General features: G+C 36.8%; 3 protein-coding genes across 6 annotated transcripts; 1 reads left to right on the forward strand and 2 right to left on the reverse strand.

Moving 5' to 3' along the window:
• Positions 1-435: 435 nt before the first annotated feature.
• Positions 436-6,637, forward strand: LOC115237693 (alpha-mannosidase 2). Of its 4 annotated transcripts, none has more exons than XM_029810911.1 (8): positions 436-577; positions 1,013-1,158; positions 1,265-2,619; positions 2,736-3,074; positions 3,149-3,457; positions 3,640-4,171; positions 4,259-4,411; positions 4,594-5,178. In XM_029810911.1, the coding sequence occupies exons 2-8, from the start codon at positions 1,024-1,026 to the stop codon at positions 5,176-5,178; spliced, it is 3,408 nt and encodes a 1,135-aa protein (XP_029666771.1). In that variant the 5' UTR covers positions 436-577; positions 1,013-1,023. The 4 variants fall into 4 exon arrangements, with proteins under 4 accessions (XP_029666771.1, XP_029666769.1, XP_029666768.1 ...); XM_029810909.1 differs by having other exon boundaries at positions 474-932; XM_029810908.1 differs by having other exon boundaries at positions 475-1,158; positions 4,594-6,637.
• LOC115237694 (N-alpha-acetyltransferase 40) lies at positions 4,520-8,523 on the reverse strand. Its single transcript, XM_029810913.1, has 6 exons — positions 8,499-8,523; positions 8,307-8,415; positions 7,229-7,614; positions 6,964-7,122; positions 5,249-5,304; positions 4,520-5,106 (listed from the first exon to the last, which is right to left on the reverse strand). Exons 2-6 carry the CDS (start codon positions 8,310-8,312, stop codon positions 5,081-5,083), a joined length of 633 nt encoding a protein of 210 aa, XP_029666773.1. The 5' UTR covers positions 8,313-8,415; positions 8,499-8,523; the 3' UTR covers positions 4,520-5,080.
• Positions 8,524-13,470: 4,947 nt separating this feature from the next.
• On the reverse strand, positions 13,471-14,593 carry LOC115237697. The gene is made up of 2 exons (XM_029810916.1): positions 14,141-14,593; positions 13,471-13,706 (listed from the first exon to the last, which is right to left on the reverse strand). Exons 1-2 carry the CDS (start codon positions 14,489-14,491, stop codon positions 13,629-13,631), a joined length of 429 nt encoding a protein of 142 aa, XP_029666776.1. The 5' UTR covers positions 14,492-14,593; the 3' UTR covers positions 13,471-13,628.
• Between the last annotated feature and the right edge of the window lie 841 nt (positions 14,594-15,434).

Genomic DNA, 15,434 nt, shown 5'->3' on the forward strand with positions numbered 1-15,434 from the left:
CACGAAAACCTCAAATATTAAAGAACGTGAACTATTTTTAGTATTAGATTTTTAGTATTGGCAGTAAATAACAGAACGCAATCTTAATTTATATTTCAATTTCAGAATTTGCTCCTTGAAACGTACGAAAAATATCTCTAACATATCCTATAAAAATTCTTAGGATCCACAGGATCTCCCTGGATTCTCCAGAGGCTAATATTTGGCTATCATTGAGCTCTGTTACACGGCATCCTTAGGGCCAATTTCACCAAGCTCGGTTAGATTAACCGACGGTTAAAATTAGCAGGGTTCCAACTGAAATGATAAGAATGCTTGGTTTTCCTTCACCTCTATTTTCTGTTGGCCACCCTGCTAATTTTAACCGTCAGTTAATCTAACCGGACTTGGTGAAATTGGCCCTTAATCGGTTTTAATAACATCCGTAGTTGTAAAACTGGCCAATCACAGCTATTCCTCTGAAGAATGGAATGACTGTGATTGGCCAGCCTTAGAACTACGGATGTTATTAAACCCGATTAAGGGTGACGTGTAAACGTAGTCTCTGTTGTTGACAGCGGCTGTCAGAATCCAAACTGTGAGCATCTGTTTCTGACAGTTGTGTGTCACATTTCTTAATTATTGCTGAAAATAACGGTGTCTCAAGTTCCTAATAAATCAAAAATGATCTACATAATTACAAAATAAAAGCTATTATAATAATCGTCAGAGACTGCACATAAATTAGCGAATAAATTTTTGAAACTCAAAATAAGTTGATTTATGAGATTCATAATCCTAGTATCTCAAGCTCGATGAATTCATAGAATTGACTGCTCATTGATAATTTACGTTTTAAAATTGATTTTTAACATGTAGTCCTTTATAATGGTAGAAGAATTATATCAAGGAATTAGATACAAATTCATTTTTACTTTCAACATTCAGTCATAGTTAGCATAAATTATTGATTCACGCTCTATGATCAAAAAAAAATTACAAACATTTAATTGAAACGTTAAATTTAATGCAGAAAAAAGATTTATGACAATGAGAACCAGAAGGACCATTGCCATTCTCGGGGTAGGCTTGATCCTTGCTTGTTGCGTGATGATCTATTTAATGATGGATTTGACTCTCTTTCCACCTGGGCAAGATTCTAAGCTTTCCATAAATAATGTAAGTTATAAAAATACTGCCTACAGTATGTTAGCATTAAATCAATTGTATACAGATTTACTGCAAGTTATGTAAAAATTATTTGTTTTTTTTTTTTTTTTTTTTAAATCAATGGCTCCATTTTGAAAACAGACTCACAAAATTAGAAAAGGATTTTAACAAACATCATAAAGTTATGAGTGCTTTGCAAGAACAAGCGGCAAAAATCAAACATAATTTTATTCCAAATATACAAACAGTTAATCATTCCAATTATTCCATTACAGTTCCACATATGGGAAAAAGCCTCATGTGTAATTTTAATATTCAGAAAGTTCCAGAAGTTGATATACAAATGTTAGATTTGTATAAGCAATTAGAGTTTGATAATGCAGATGGTGGAGTCTGGAAGCAAGGTTGGAATATTATATATGATGAAAAACAGTGGCATCCTAATAGAAAATTAAAAGTGTTTGTTGTGCCTCATTCGCATAACGATCCTGGGTGGTTAAATACTTTTGAAAAGTACTATATATTTCAAACAAGAAGCATATTGAATAATATGGTGACTAAGCTAAGTGAAGATAAAAGACGCAAGTTTATCTGGGCTGAAATATCATTTTTTAAACTTTGGTGGGACGATCAATCTAAAGTAATAAGGGACGAAGTGCGTCGCTTAGTACACGATGGACAATTAGAAATCGTATCGGGAGGATGGGTAATGCCTGATGAATCTGTATCACATTGGATTGCTCAACTCACACAACTAACTGAGGGTCATCAGTGGCTAAAGTATAATTTAGATTATACACCAAACTCGGGATGGGCTATTGATCCTTTTGGTCTCTCTCCCACTATGCCATATCTCTTAAAGAATTCAGGCTTAGAAAATCTCTTAATACAAAGAGTTCATTACTCAGTCAAAAAGAGACTGGCCAGAGATAAAAATTTAGAATTTCGCTGGAGACAATTATGGGACAACGATGGCTCCACAGAATTGTTCACTCATGTTATGCCATTTTACAGTTATGACGTTCCTCATACATGTGGACCAGATCCGAAAATATGCTGTCAATTTGATTTCTACAGAATGCAGAATTTTGGTCTTAGCTGTCCATGGAAAATCCCACCAAAAACTATCACTAAATCAAATATAGCAGAGAGAGCGATGCTTTTGTTAGATCAGTATCGTAAGAAGGCGCAGCTTTTCAAAACTCAAGTGGTTCTTGCACCTTTAGGTGACGACTTCAGATATACACATCTCGCCGAGTGGGAAGCTCAATATGACAATTATCAAAAACTTTTTGATTACATGAATGAAAACCAACACTTGAATGTTCAAATACAATTTGGAACTTTGACCGATTATTTTGAGGCGGTCAGAGAGAAACGCAATTTAAACGAGTTTCCTACTTTATCCGGCGATTTCTTTACGTATTCGGACAGAGACGATCATTATTGGAGCGGCTACTATACCTCTAGGTAGAAAAATTTCTTTAAATTTTAGGTAGAGAGAAAAATCTTTAATTTCTTAAATCTTTTGATGATGGTAAGTAGTTTAAATTAATCTATTATAATCTTAACTTATGTATGTGTAGGCCTTTTCACAAACGATTAGATCGTGTATTACTGGGTTCTTTAAGAGGATCCGAAGTATTAGCTGCTATAGCTTGGGCCAAAGGTAATGATCAGCTAGTAGAAGGAAGTCTCGCATCTCGTTTGAACAAGGCCAGAATGTGGCACTCTCTGTTTCAACATCATGACGGAGTTACCGGAACTGCCAGAGACAATGTTGTAATAGATTATGCCCAAAAGATGATAATGGCATTGAATAATTCGGCTCATGTACTTCAACAATCTATAGCACATTTATTGAAAACTCCACAAGTATCGTCCATAGATGTGGAAGCTGTATACTTCTCATTAGACGAAACTAGGTATGAGAATATTTCGTAAATGATAATATTTCATATATGTGGTAAAAGATATAATGTATAATTATCTTTTAAAGGTCGCATCACACAAGTGCTGGTGAGAAGCATGTCCTTAATCTTGGTGACGATAATCCTTCGAGGAAGATTATCCTGTACAATTCTCTTCCAAGGCAGAGAACAAGAGTGCAAACTTTGATTGTCTCAACACCATTTGTCAGAGTTACAGATCGAAGAGGTCAAATTGTCAAGTGTCAAGTATCTCCCGTTTGGATTGGTTCGGCTGCATTGTCTGCGGCTAGATACGAGCTATCTTTTTTAGTTACTGTACCAGGATTTGGTATCACTACATACATAGTTCATGCACTACACAAAGCATCGTACACGAAGTAAATGCGATAAAAATGTTTATATATAAAAAGTGATTCAAAAAAATGTTTACAACAATAGTGCAGATCATTATTCAGTTATTAACTTTTTTTTTGGTATGCTTTTCTTTCTCTTTTGGATCACTTTATAAAATAATGCGTATATTAAAGATTTAATATATCTGTTATTTTTTTTTATACAGAGGAGTGTATCCGGCTAATGTCACCATCTTTAATACTGACATTAATCTTCCATCAGTGCCTGGTTTCGGTCATTTGACGATTTTACCGCATATGCAAGAATTCTCGATTACTCAACGATCAGAATTGTCCGCCTCTTTCGGAAAGTCTGGTCTGTTAAAAGCTCTTCGAGTCGGCAACGTCACGTTTCCTGTGCATTTAGATTTTGTAAAATACGGTACTAGAGGCTCTGGCAAAGACAAAAGTGGTGCTTATTTATTCCTGCCCGACAAACCGGAACCAGATCCAGTGTTTGTGGATAGCAGGACGATCGTTCATTTAGTAACTGGACCAATTTTGTCGAGAGTGTTCATAGAATTGCCGCACGTGCGACATACCTGCACATTGTTCAATTCTCCTAGCAGTGATGGACTTGGATTGCACATACTCAATGAAGTCGACATAACGGAAACGCAAAATTACGAACTTGTAATGCGTTTCAATACGGATATCGCATCCGGTGATCAATTCTTCACGGATTTAAATGGGCTCAATGTAAGATTTAGCAATCTAAACAAATTAATTTTTGACGAAATTTGAGATTTTTTTTCTACTAAGATATAATATATATTTTAAATTTAGATGATCCGGCGACAAAGATTTCCAAAGCTTCCCACACAAGGCAATTATTATCCAATGGCAGCAAGTGCATATATAGAAGATAAAAGGGTTAGATTAACAATCACCACAGCACAGCCATTAGGTGTAGCCTCTATGGCATCTGGTCAACTTGAGGTAAATCGAATAAATTTTATCTAATTAAGAATTAGATGCAAATATTTACAAAAATATATAAGCTTAAAAATAAAGCTATAACATAATATAGCAGAACAATTCCATGTATAAAAAAATGTGTACACTTAGAAAATTTATTAATATTGTATATATAATATGCCATATTTGATTTTTATAAATAGATTATGCAAGATAGAAGATTACTTCAGGATGACAATCGAGGATTAGGGCAAGGCGTAATGGACAATCTATTGACAAATCACATGTTTACATTAATTTTAGAGAAGAAAGAAACGAATTGTCTCTCTACTGTACCGTCAACAAATCATCCTGCAGGATTGTTGTCTTTAAGTGGCCATTTAGCTTCGGAAGAATTACTACATCCAGTTATAGCACTGCATCCTCACAATTCTCTGCCGTTCGATTTGCACGCACATTTCTCACCGCTTCGATACGATCTTCCAGTAGATTTAAACATCATTAGTCTCCGAGTGTTCCCCATTCCCGAAGGTGCCGGCAAAGGTATCGGCATGGTGTTGCACCAATCAGCCTTAGATATTTGCTTCAACAATTCTCGTCTGCGACACTTTAATATTTCGGAATCAGGAGAGATTGATTTGACGAAATTCCTCAATGACATGGAAGACTGGACCATAAGTAAAGCGCCCCTTACGTTCCACAATGTTGGACCGTCTCTGAAATCGCCCATTATAAATTTGTGTCCCCATCAAATATTGCCAATTTTATTTCATAAAACGCAGTCTTAATCAAGAAAAAAATATAAAAGAAAAATCCAGCATGTTTTGTTTTCTTTTTATCCATGTAAATTTTGTTTACTCAAGATTATATAATCCAAGTGTGCTGAGGTTGGACTCGAATTGTCTAATTTATATCTGAAACAATATTAAATTCATACAACTGTTATCGTTTTGATTAAAGATTTGAACATAGACTATATACATATAACAAATATATTTAAATATACAGGTGTTCTAGAATTAGACCGATAAACTTCATAGATATAAAAATTATAAAGGACACCAAAACAAGCCAATTTTGTCAATAAACCTGTGTTCGTAAATGAGTCGTTTTGGCATTAGAGTGGTTTTTGAACTGAAGTATATTTTTACAGCAGAATTGTTCGAAATGGCAGCCATTTATTTCCATACAAAGATTGCATCGTCAGTTTATGGATTCATGGATCTTAGAATATGGATCTTGGAATATTCCTAAAACAACTTGCACATGTGCGCAAGCGATCATCACTCTTGCCAGAAGATCTTCCTCTCCAAGTACAGAAGTCTCGTACACCAGGAATTTCTCATTTGCCGATTATTGACAAAAATTGGCTTGTTTTGGTATCCTTTATAACCACCTAGTTTGTCAGTCTAATTCTGGGACACCCTGTATATACATTATTTATACTAGTCAAATTGTATAGCAATAGGAAATCTATCCTCTTTAAAATTATACATATATAATGTGTATTTAAAATAGAAAGATTTCAATAGTTTTATTTTATCTCATGCACATACACATGCGTGTGTGTATGCAATAAACTAATAATTGCATATGCATGCATACACATAAAATTGAAAATAATACATTACACTTTCTCATAATTAAATTTGCCACTGATAGATTAGATTTAATATTTATTATCACTCATGTTTTAATAATTTTCTTGTTTAGTTTATATTATAAACTATAATTATATTATACTAGAGTAAGTTAAAAAGTATTTGATTTAGCATTTTTAAGTAAAGATAAAACGTACAGATATAAAGAGAAGAATTTCAAACCAATACTAATAATAGGAGCATTCAAGAATTGATAAAATGTCAAATCAAGTATTTTTAAAGAGACAATCTATATCCGGGAACATCGCGTTTTGCTGCTATAAAATTAGCTAATGTAACTATTTCCTCTTAATTTATCATTCTTTATTAAATCTCAAATGTTGTCAGTGTACTTGAATATATTCTGTAGAATAAGAAATATAATTTCGATATTTTATGCATATGCATTTAGTTTTTAAAAAATGTTATACTAAAAGATATTACTATAAGATTTATGACTGAATATTGTGAATGAATGATTGTAACATATTCTCACTACATATTTAGTGTTAAACATGATTCTTCAAGTTCTCGACTTGTTTGTTCTCTGATATAGAAAGGTTATATTAGATACAAAATATAAATAAAATATAAATTTAAATAATTACATTTAATATTAGTGAATTGAGTGAGAACATGTATAAACCAGTATAATGATAGTATTTCTTTATCAAAGGAAATACTTTGATACTAGTCAATTATAGATTCTATAAGATAATTTTAATTTGCACAGCAATTTTATACTTGTACTACATTGTACATACATTATGTATGAAAAATATTAAACAATTCTAGGAAATATGATTAAAAAATAAGTAGAAATTTTATGTATAATGTAGTACAAAAAAATTTAATCATAATATAATATGTCAATGTTATTAAGAATATCATACAGTGCTGATCTATGCAATAGTACTGATAAATGTCCATTACCCAAGCGTATAGAAGAATTGTATCGCCAACAAATTACGTTTAAAAACTGTTAGAACAATCTTCAACATCTGATTCTGATATGCCATAGATTCCAGGGCTGACATCATAAAACGGCCAAGTCCTTTACGTCTGACCTCTGGTTCCAGTTGTAATTCATAGCTATACACATACACATAAATATTTAATTTTTATCACACATTCAGTTTTATTTATTTATATATATGTAAAAGTGTGTGTGTGTGACCTGTATACATATAATACCTACCAATATAATACTACATCGCCATTGTCGATATCAAATCGAAAATGTGAAAAGCCTAAAAATTTGTCATTACATGATGCTACTAAATACCAAGCCATTTCTTCCGTTAATTCTGCTTGTTTCTCAGCTACATCCCAACCCCAAGTAGATTGTTCATACATGTCTTTCATGTTTCTTTCCATGATATCAAATATCCAAGAAAGACATTCTGGCTGTGCATCTCTTGCTCTAACACAAGATAGTTTTATTGTATAATCTTTTATGATATATTCATGAAACTTGTCTAAAGTTTCCAAAGGATTTGTCAAAGCATTTGCCCTATTGATTAATTGTTGCTGCACTGCTGCTTTGTCTGCCAAAAGCTGACGCCTTGTTTTTCTGGCTTTTTTCTAGAAAATAAAAGAAAATCAGAACATTCAAATGCTAATTAAATCTCCTTAATAATTCTATGTGCAAGCATTTAAGGATATTGGAGATACAATCATAGACAGAAATACCCGAAATTCTAAATTCTTAAATATCTATACCCTATGTATAGTAAAGGTAGATATGAATGACACAAATGATAGTATAATTACATATTTACTTGTAGAAAAATATTTTTTATTTTCCCAATATTATTTTAGCTCTATTTGCAAAGTTTCTTATTTATATGACAACATTTTTGAGAGTGAAAATGCCCTGAATCTAACTTTATAAAATAAGAGTTGCACAAAGTGAGGTTAGTGACTTCGTTTGTTGTTGACATATCGCGATAGAAAATACAACTTAATATAAATTACAACTTATCGTTGGAAAGGCAAAATCGTTACTAAACGTATGTATGAAAAAGACTTGCATAACAAAAATATGGAAAATTAAGAAAAAAATATTGTGGCTATAACAGAAAAACAAAAAACTAAGCCTATTACACAAAAAAAATGAAGGAAAATTAAAATTGTAATGACTCTTTAACAGTTTAGTGAATTAATGTGAACTTTTTTTAGCACATTAGAAAGATGTAAAAAACAACCTCACCAATATTGTACTATTTTAAGATAGCTCCGATACATCCTTAAAGTGCTTGAGTTGGCGAACTAACCTGCATAGTTGGTAATATAAATTTTAAATTTTCCGCTTTTTCCACTCGAACATTATAGATTACATATACACAATATTCTTAATAAGTTTTTTCTATAGTATTTCATATACTGCAACAATGTAGAAATTATCAATTATAAATTACTATAAATACTTAATTTAAACACCGAATTACAATCAATGAACTTTATACCAGACTACCAGTAGTGGGATTCAGTAACTTGTTATCGATAGTTTTCGGTATCGTTAACTGGCGACAGCCAATGGCAAGGACAATTCTGGTGAAAAGCGCAATTCTCATAGGCTATCGCTTGCTAACGACAATGATAACCGTCGTTAAGATGTTTAGAGAATCCTGCTATAGGGCTGCGTTCCGAAAGCATGCTTACGCGCTGAAAGCGTCGTTCTATCTTTGTTATTTACGGAAAGTTGAACAAGGACAAAGCATGCTCATATCGCTAAAAGCGTGCTCCTGGAACGCAGCCTAGATCAGACACTGATCTATATATCTGGATTGCTGGTAGTCTATGTAAGACCAGAGAGAAGAATGAGGGTGCGTTCGGGGAGAGTGCTTTTGGCGCTATGAGTGCGCTCTGGCCGTTCGTGGACTCGCTTCGTAGCACCAACAGAGTGGTGTTGACGTCACTGTTTTTTGCACTGCAACGTCATCACTCGCGCTAACTCGTGCTCAGGATTTCGAGGTGAGGCACGACATGCTAGTAGCTTTCATAGCGCCTAAATGTGCTCCCTGAACGCTGTGCGAATGTTTTCTGCTTTCGTCTCGCCTTGATTTTTTTTTTTATAATGAAAATTAAGATAAGATAATATCTTTAGTTTTATTATGATACTAAAAATCACTATTTTAAAATGACATTTATAATGCAGATCTTAAAAGATCAATTGTAAGTAAGAGATGGTGAAACTCCAGCTCGTAGATTGGTTGGTTAGAAGTGTATAAAAACCCCAAAAGGAAGGAACAAGGTAGTACGAGGAGTCAGATTTGAATCTTACAAGATTTGAAAAAGGAGTAGATGGCAAGGACCACTCCGGAAGATGGCTCCGCCAACAGTTCTGCAGCATCCATTGGAGGAAAAATGTCCAATTGGTTGAGCGCTCTTATCATAGAGTGTCTGTTAGTGTTTAAAAGAGGACATGACCAGAGTATATGGTTTATATCCTGAGTAAGGGCTCCACAAGGACAGCTAGATTGAGGTACCAGATTGCAGCGGTATAAGCTGCTATTGAGTGCGTAATGTCCACTTCTTATCCTACAGCAGGTTGTGATGCTTTCACGATTGAAATTCTTCATCTCGTAGAACCAAGGTCTCGGGCGGAATTCGTCAAAAGATCGAAAATAATTAATCCCCTTATATCTTGCCTGTTTTTTGAGAAGGTCGGTCATATCAGCAATGAGGTTCTTCCTTACCACCGAGAAGAAGTCGGAGTATGGGAGCAAACCAGTATACCATTTGCCCTTGGTAATGGCGTTTTTAGCCAGGAGGTCGGCCGTCTCGTTTCCCAGAATTCCAGAATGTGATGGTATCCAGACTATTACAACTTGAAAGCCCGTTGAATATGCAACGTGTATTTTACTTCTTATAGCGTGAATAATATGGCTGTAGGAATGGCCAAAATTAAACGAGGACAGAGCTTGTGTCACACTGAGAGAGTCAGTAAAGATAACAGATCTCAGGATGGAGTTGTCCAGGATATAAGTCAAAGTTTGGAGGATAGCGTAAGCTTCCGCCGAGAATATAGAAGCGAAGGAGTAGGTTCTGAAAAGCAGTTGGAGGTTTAAGGTAGGGGATCCTAACGGAAGGGGAAGTGACATGAGCCCAATAATCAATAGAATAAACAGAGGGGAAGATGAAGCATGCTATGTATCTTTTATATTTCAAATAGGTACAGAAGGATTTGTATAATAAAAAGTAGTCAGCTGGATTCTTTTTGCGCGAGTTTCGAACGCACCAATGCAAATGATGAAGTTTCTCTATGGTGGGGTGGTCATCCAGACTAAAAATCTTTAAAATATATCTAGACGTGAGATAGAAGAACCTATGCTTTAGTGAGCTTTCTCCAGACTCAGCCAACAGAACGTTAATAGGAGTGGTTCTACGTAAGCCCGTGCAAAGCCTCAGGGCTCTAAACTGTATTTTCTCTAGCTGGTACAGAATCGAGCGATTGTTGAGAGGGAAGATAGAACATCCGTACTCCATAGAACTCCTAATCAACGCTCTGTAAATGCTAAGCAAGAGCTGAGGGGAGGCTCCCCACCAGGTACCTCTCAACATACTTAGGATGTTAATCAGTTTGGAGCATCTTCCCAACAAGAACCTTGAGTATTCCCTTCCCGAAAGACGACAGTTAAGATGTATACCCAGGAATCTACACGAGTAAGTCGATGGTATATGATTGTTTAAGATTTTTATAGAGAATGAGAGCGGATCCACACGTTTTCTCGTGAAAACCACGAGTGAAGACTTGGTAGGAGAAACCGTCAAGCCTTTGGTTGTGAGATAATCACATGCACGTTTAGCAGCTGTTTCGATTTTAGAGATGGAGTCGTCTATTTGCGAGGAGGTATGAAAAATTGCTATATCATCTGCGAATTGAATAAGTTCGCAGCTCCTACCTATGCTAGATCTGAGTTTAGAGATATAAATATTGAAAAGAGTCGGACTAAGAATGGATCTCTGAGGGACTCCTTTGTAAGAGTGAAACTCGTCGGTAAGCTCTCCATTGATGCAGAACTGTATCTTTCTGAAACTGATAAGATTATAAATGAATTGGTGTAAGATGGGAGGTAAACCAATATCATCCAAATCATTCATTAAAATGTTCGGAATAACGTCGTCGAATGCATTGGATAAATCCAAGAACAAACAGGCTGTGGAATTCCCTTTGGAGAAGCCACCATGAACTTCGGTGATCAGAGAGGAGAGATTATCCTGGCAGGATCTGAATTTCCTAAATCCAAATTGTGAGTTAGGGAGTTTGAGGTTGTGTTCCAACCACCAATCCAGTCTCAGCAGAATAAGTTTCTCAAGCAGTTTTAAGCAGCAAGAGGTAAGGGAAATGGGTCTATACTTTCCCGGAGTGGTTTTAGGAATAAGGAAAACAAGAGAGTGCCTCCAAGCATCAGGGAAGAGACCCGTAAAAAATATTTGATTAAAAGCTGCAAGTAGGAATAAATGATATTCATGAGGAAGATGAGAGATAATACGATAATCAATTTGGTCGATACCGGGTGAAGATCTTTTTTTGAGAGAGTGAATGATATACAAGAGTTCCTCTTCTTTAAATGGAGAGTCAAAATATTTGCACGCATAGTCATTAGAATTAGTATCAGAAAGGATCTTCTGTTCGTAAAAGCAAGAGGAAGGACACAGAGAATTGATTTGATTCTGCATGTCTGTTGGTATACTAAAATTAGATTGAGGAATGGGTAAGATTGGATTGAGAAATCTGTTCTTAAATCTCTTGATGACTTTCCAGACTTGTGAGATGGGTGTGAAGGGCCCCAAAGATTCACAGTATTCTCTCCAACCACTGCGTTTGGCAGAGCGTAAAACTCGCCTAGAGACAGCTTTCTGCTTTTTAAGGAGAATAAGATTGTCAAGACAGACATGATTTCTAAATTGTTTAAGAATCTGCTTCCTTTTTGCGACTGCTTCAGAACACTCCTTGTTCCACCACGGGGCCGTTGGAGATGTAAATTTCTTGCGATTGCATGTTCGAGGTGGAGTGAGCGAAAGAATGGCACTTTTGACGACAGATATAATAGAATCGTATTTGTCTAAGGGTGAAATACTATCCAGGTTAAGTTGAGTGAGAAGTTGAGAGTGCTGGTTTAATAAAGAGAGCGTAAATTGTTTCCAATTAATACGTGAGGTGTTGAGTTTATGCGAAAAGAAAGAGCGACATTTAACAGGATAGTGAAATAATAGTTGGAATATGATCGCTGTTTAGCGAGTCATCGAAAGATGTCCATGAACATAAAGGGAATAGATCTGAGGAAGCAAAAGTTAAATCGATCGCTGAAAGAGTCTGATTTGGACGGGATATGTACGTAAAAGTGCCATCGTTTAAGGGATAGAGAGTATGATCCAGTGCAGAATCAAGGAGAGCCTTACCGACAGAGTCAGGGGACACACATCCCCAGATATTGTGGTGAGCGTTAAAATTACCCGTAATGATAATACGGGAAGCAGAAGGGATGGAAGAAAAAGATTATCCCAGTTAGAGTAATCGAAGTTACCTGGGTGACGGTATATAGAGATGATATAAATAGGATCTGTGGGAGTCTCGATCCTAATTGCAGTCGATTCAAGACGACCTAGGATAGAGTAAATGGAGTCAATTTTAGTAAATGGTATCCAGTCTTTAATGGCGATGATCACCCCTCCAGATCTATTGGAGGGTCCATCGGAGCGAATTATATGAAAATTGTGGAAGCTGAAATTTTGTTCTGGGGTAAGCCAGGTTTCTGAAAGTGCAAGAATGTCATAGTCCTGGATAATATTAAGCAACAGATCTCTTTTATTACTAAGTCCATGGCAATTCCATTGCAGAATATTAATGCCCTCTCTAACGGAATTACTTGTCATTGTCATCGTTGTCTTTATGGTGAGGGGACCTCAGGTCCGGATTAGACAGTAAGCTTTGGATAGAATCTATAATCTTGTGAACTTCCTCCGTCATTGAAGGAGAAGCGAGAGTTGAAGTAAGTTGGATAAGAAGAGAGCCAATAGAATTCACCAGATCGTTAGCAGAGAAATTTTTTTGTTGTTGGATATTAACATTGCTATTGTGATCTTTGCCAAGACTGGATTGGGACGACGAGGAGTCACTGAACACGATTTTGTTTCGCGATCTAGGAGGTCTCCCATTAGGAGCTACAAATAGATCCGGTGATGGGCGCGGGGAGGGGGGAGAGCGACGGGAATGTCGCATTTCCTTGTTAGGGAGATTTGGGGGAGAATGATTATGCCAAAAATTAGAATACTCAGAAGCCGCTTTGGCATAAGTTATATGCGGGTGGTTTGATAAGGGAGACCCAGACGCATTGTGTGAATAAGAGCTTTCAAAACTAGCGGGGGAATGCGGGAGAAGAGGATACTCATCCAAGGAAGGGGAGTAAGATGGTGGAGATCTGTTACCTCTCACAATTTCCCTGGCGTCGAGCAGCGAGATGTTCCTGTGAGCCGCGTATTGTCTAATCTCCTTTTGAATTAACAGCTCAGGGCATGATGGTGAGTCCGCTTTGTGACCACCTCCGCAGTTGGCACATTTAGGGGGGTCTTGTGCATGAGGGCACTGCTCTTTATCGAAACAATGATCCTTCTCTCCACAGTGGACACAGCGTGGTTTGCTTCTGCATGATGCTTTTATATGCCCAAACCTGTAACAGGAGTAGCATAGAGATACTCTGGAAACGTAGGGAGTGACAGGGTAACTGACATAAAAGAGGGTAACGTTTTTGGGTATTTTTTGGCCCTCAAAAGTAATCACTATTGTATAAGAGGGGGTGTAATCAACACCGGAAGCCTTTTCCCCTCCACGAGAGTCAGGGTTCACAATTCTTCGGTTAAGTCTTTTAGTCGACACAATCTTGAAAGGGCTTTTAATGTTTTCAAAAATTAAGTCATCGGAGAGGTCCAAAGGAACATTCCTGATAATTCCTTTGCGAGAGGTGCGAGATGGGGGGATAAACGCTATCAGATCCTCCTTCTTTAGACGTGAATCGTTAACTAAGTCATTAGCCGCTTCACGAGTCTTTAGAAAGATTGAAACCTTGGAAAATCCCATCTTTCTAATTTCCATCACGTCACTTACGTTAAGACTAGCAATGATCCTTCCTACAGATATAGGATGAAGGGAAGCGTGTGGCTTCGAAATCCTTTGTACGTGTACGTCAAAAGGTCCTTGATTATCTGAGGAATATCTGTTCTTCAATACAGTCTCCGATATAGTAATAGTTGAGCCTGAGGTAGAAATATTAACAGAATCAAGAGAAGAATGGGTCTCAGTACTGAAGACCTTATTCGTAGACTGGCTGTGAGCTAGGTCTGTTTTTGCACGTTTCAGGCTTTTTCCTTTTTTAATATCTGATGATGTTCGCACACTTTTAGATGGATTTAATTGTAAGAGACCGGCTTCCAATCTGAGATTATTAAGAGCTTCCATATCGATGTCATCGTTTTGGATGACAATATTCTCGTCCGAATGTGAAGAGAGTTATGACTACTCACGTTGTCCTTATGGAAGTCGTCGGATCCTCCGGAGTTCATATTGGAAGAGTGACAGGATTTTACAAGAGAAGGAAGATGTTGTCCTTATGGAAGTCGTCGGATCCTTCGGAGTTCATATTGGAAGAGTGACAGGATTTTACAAGAGAAGGAAGAATGTAGAATTATCCAGAAAGATTTTTTTAACCCGTAGCTGCGAGGCGCGACAGCGCTAGGCCCGCCGGCCTTTGTCAAGACAAAGGCGTCCGTTGCGACTTACTTTTATAAAAGTAATAGCGTGTGAAATTTCTCTTTGGGCGCCAAAATAAGGGCTTCTGAAGGAAGCACGCTACAAGAGCCAACTAATTCTGACGAAATATCGCAAACAGTAGCCCAGAAATGGGCTGATTATAATAAACTTCAAGAGCACTCAAAAACACGTCCGTATCGTAGCACATGCAAGATGGCCGTTAATATGGTTATCTTCATCCATATTCGTCATATTGCTCACGCTCACAATGCAACGAAAATCGTTCGAGGAGCTTGCAACCGTGAGCGCCACAATAGCTCCCCAAACGATTGAATTGGCGTTTGCGTTTCGTAGCGTGTAAGCGTGCTCTCCGAACGCACCCTGAGAGTCGCCACCATAGACATAGGGTGCGTTCTGGGAGAGTACTTTTGGCGCTATGAGTGCGCTCTGGCCGTTCGTGGACTCGCTTCGTAGCACCAACAGAGTGGTGTTGACGTCACTGTTTTTTGCACTGCAAGCATTTAATTGGGTATTTAATTAGTGTGAGAAAGAACGAAAAACGAGAGTGAGTGAGAGAAAAGTTCAGATGGCGTTACAGATCAACTTTCTTATTTCGCGCATGCGCACTCCGTTTTGGCCAACACTAACATCA

Source organism: Formica exsecta, unplaced genomic scaffold (assembly GCF_003651465.1).
Source record: "Formica exsecta isolate Colony F162 unplaced genomic scaffold, ASM365146v1 scaffold305, whole genome shotgun sequence".
In the NCBI taxonomy this organism is placed as follows: Eukaryota; Metazoa; Arthropoda; class Insecta; order Hymenoptera; family Formicidae; genus Formica; species Formica exsecta.

Bases quoted from the DNA above. Each gene is read 5' to 3' on its own strand.
- LOC115237693 (XM_029810911.1), top strand. From the start codon at position 1,024: ATGACAATGAGAACCAGAAGGACCATTGCCATTCTCGGGGTAGGCTTG. The intron at 2,620-2,735 runs GTAGAAAAATTT...ATGTATGTGTAG, and splicing joins AGCGGCTACTATACCTCTAG to GCCTTTTCACAAACGATTAG. The intron at 3,075-3,148 runs GTATGAGAATAT...TATCTTTTAAAG, and splicing joins TTCTCATTAGACGAAACTAG to GTCGCATCACACAAGTGCTG.
- LOC115237694 (XM_029810913.1), bottom strand. The intron at 7,123-7,228 runs GTAGGTATTATA...GTATGTGTATAG, and splicing joins GGCGATGTAGTATTATATTG to CTATGAATTACAACTGGAAC. The intron at 5,107-5,248 runs GTAAACAAAATT...GGGCGATTTCAG, and splicing joins CTTGGATTATATAATCTTGA to AGACGGTCCAACATTGTGGA.
- LOC115237697 (XM_029810916.1), bottom strand. From the start codon at position 14,491: ATGGAAGCTCTTAATAATCTCAGATTGGAAGCCGGTCTCTTACAATTA. The intron at 13,707-14,140 runs GTAAGTGACGTG...CTCCTGTTACAG, and splicing joins GGATCATTGCTAGTCTTAAC to GTTTGGGCATATAAAAGCAT.